Genomic DNA, 2,427 nt, shown 5'->3' with positions numbered 1-2,427 from the left:
AGCACTTTGGGAGGCTGAGGTGGGCGGATCACCTGAGGTCAGGAGTTTGAGACCAGCCTGGCCAACATGGTGAAACCCTTTCTCTACTAAAAATACAAAAAATTAGCCAGGTGTGGTGGCGGGCGCCTGTAATCCCAGCTGCTCAGGAGGCTGAGGCAGGAGAATCACTTGAACCCAGGGGGTGGAGGTTAACAATGAGCTGAGATCACGCCATATGCCCTCCAGCCTGGACAAAAGGAGCAAAAAAAAAAAAAAAAAGTAATTGTATGTAATACCTGTACATAGGTTAAGTACTAAAAGAGGTAACAGAAAAATAGCAGTTCCCTGACTTACTCCCTCCACCCACTTCACATTCTTTTAGCTGTTTGGGGTGTTTACCTGTGTATTCCTAATTCGTTCACTCTCTTGCTGCATCATTTTTAGGCATTCTCTAATGATGTTCTGTTATGCTAGGACATTTTAGCCTATGTGCCCCCTTCTCCCCTGTCTTCCCACTGTTGCAGCATAATTGTTAAACTTCAAAACTATTATTTTTATCATGACCGTATATTCTTCTTAGCTAAGTAGATTAGCTCATTAATATGATAGTATCATAATGATTCTTCTTTTTTTCCCCCCCCCATGTGGCTGCCTAAAGGAGAATGTGATTTCATTCTTATAGAACGTTTTGGTTTTCCTGTAGTTGACTACTTCATTTTTTAAAACTTGCTTATTTTTATAAAACTGTTAAGTCTTCCTATCTTCTCAACCCTAACTTCCTCTCAATACGATTTTACTCTGTATTTTTAAAGCATTGGGGCTGGGTGTAATCCCAGCACTTTAGGAGGCAAAGGCAGGAGGATCGCTTGAGGCCAGGAGTTTGAGACCAGCCTGGACAACATAGCAAGACCCCATTTCAACAAAAATATTAAAGAAAGTTGGGTAACAGTTTTTATTTACCATTTTATATATGCTTTTCTTGAAGAAATTTTCAGTAGTTTTGGACTAGAGTTCCTTGTGTTCTTCATTTGTAATCACATACTTACTGTATATCAGGTACTAGGCAGTGTTCTGGGCTCCAGAGATTTAGCAGTGAACCAAAATCCCTGTTCTTGTGGCACTTTCATTCAAGTGAAGAAGACCCACGTTAAACAAAATAACTTCAGGTAGTAATATTAGAAGGTGGTAAATGCCCTGGAGAGAAAGACAGATCCAATTTTAACATGAAGTTGAAATAAATTGTTGACTCGGTGTTTAGTGTTGTTTCTTAAGCTACAAATTGTTTTTATGGTGTAGTTTTGCTGCCACATATTTCAGAGTACGTGTTGATTGTTGGTATTTGTATGAGTATTGTCTTATTCAAAATATTAGCATCTTTAGTTATGCTTCCTCAGTGGTAACTTTTGCATTTACGTTATTCTTGATTCAGTGTGTTCATTTCACTGTAGATGTCATTCATCTTACACCATAAGTTGGTTTTTGTTTTGTTTTTAATCAGATGATGGTGGTGCTACCCCAGTACAGGATGAACGGGATTCAGGGTCAGACGGTGAGGATGATGTAAATGAGCAACACTCCGGATCAGACACTGGAAGTGTAGAACGTCATTCAGAGGTATTGGCTAACCAACATCTTTGGGAGGGCTTTTCCCTTGCATTCTGTGAGACCTGTTATATTATAGGAGTTACAGAATCTCTGTGACAGTTTAGGGTTTAATCTCTGAGAGAAAAGGAGCATAAGTTAATAGAAAACTGCTTGAAAAATAAATAGGGATGGTCTGGTTACTGTTGAAATCACAGTGAAATACGTTCTGATTGGGTCACATTTCAAATGTTGGGCAGCTTTCAACTGTGCATATTGATTCAGAAAATGGGCCTGGCCTTTGATATTTGACTGAGTTTCCCTATTCTGCAATAATGTCCTAGTGGGGCCTTGAGCATTTGCATTCTGAAGGAATACCACTTGAAGGTTACGGGGGTTATCACCTGTCAAAATTTATGTCAGCATTCGCCCTTCTCATTTTGAACTGTTATGGTGTGTATAAAGTATGTAATAATACTTTTTTTTTTTTTTTTTTGAGACAGTCTTGGCTCTGTAACACAGACTGGAGGTACAGTGGTGAGATCTTGGCTCACTGCAGCCTCTGCCTCGTGTGCTCAAGACATCCTCCCACCTCATAGTCTCCTGAGTAGCTGGGACTACAGGCACAGGCCACCACGTCCAGCTATTTTTGTTTTCTTGGTAGAGTCGGGGTTTCACCATGTTGGCCAGGCTGGTCTCAAACTCCTGACCTCAAGTGATCTGCCTGCCTCAGCCTCTCAAAGTGCTAGGATTACAGGCGTGAGCTACCACACCTGGCCCGCAAATATAGTTTTAAGAGCTGTTTCTGTTTAATAATACAGAATAGTATTGGGTTTTGTGTACATTTTAACATATTTGGCCTAATAC

General features: G+C 40.3%; 1 protein-coding gene across 2 annotated transcripts in view; it reads left to right on the top strand.

The window, feature by feature from the left end:
• IWS1 (IWS1 homolog (S. cerevisiae)) overlaps window positions 1-2,427 on the top strand; it is an 87,300-nt gene that overhangs the window by 11,398 nt on the left and 73,475 nt on the right. For both annotated transcript variants that reach the window (XM_011980486.1, XM_011980487.1), the window contains exon 2: window positions 1,478-1,593. In XM_011980486.1, the coding sequence (XP_011835876.1) occupies window positions 1,478-1,593 (116 nt within the window). The remainder of the gene's footprint in view (window positions 1-1,477; window positions 1,594-2,427) is intronic.

This window comes from Mandrillus leucophaeus, unplaced genomic scaffold, assembly GCF_000951045.1.
Source record: "Mandrillus leucophaeus isolate KB7577 unplaced genomic scaffold, Mleu.le_1.0 Scaffold213, whole genome shotgun sequence".
NCBI classification, from domain to species: Eukaryota; Metazoa; Chordata; class Mammalia; order Primates; family Cercopithecidae; genus Mandrillus; species Mandrillus leucophaeus.
Note: the sequence above shows the minus strand (reverse complement) of the source record. Positions and strands in the feature narration are given on the sequence as shown.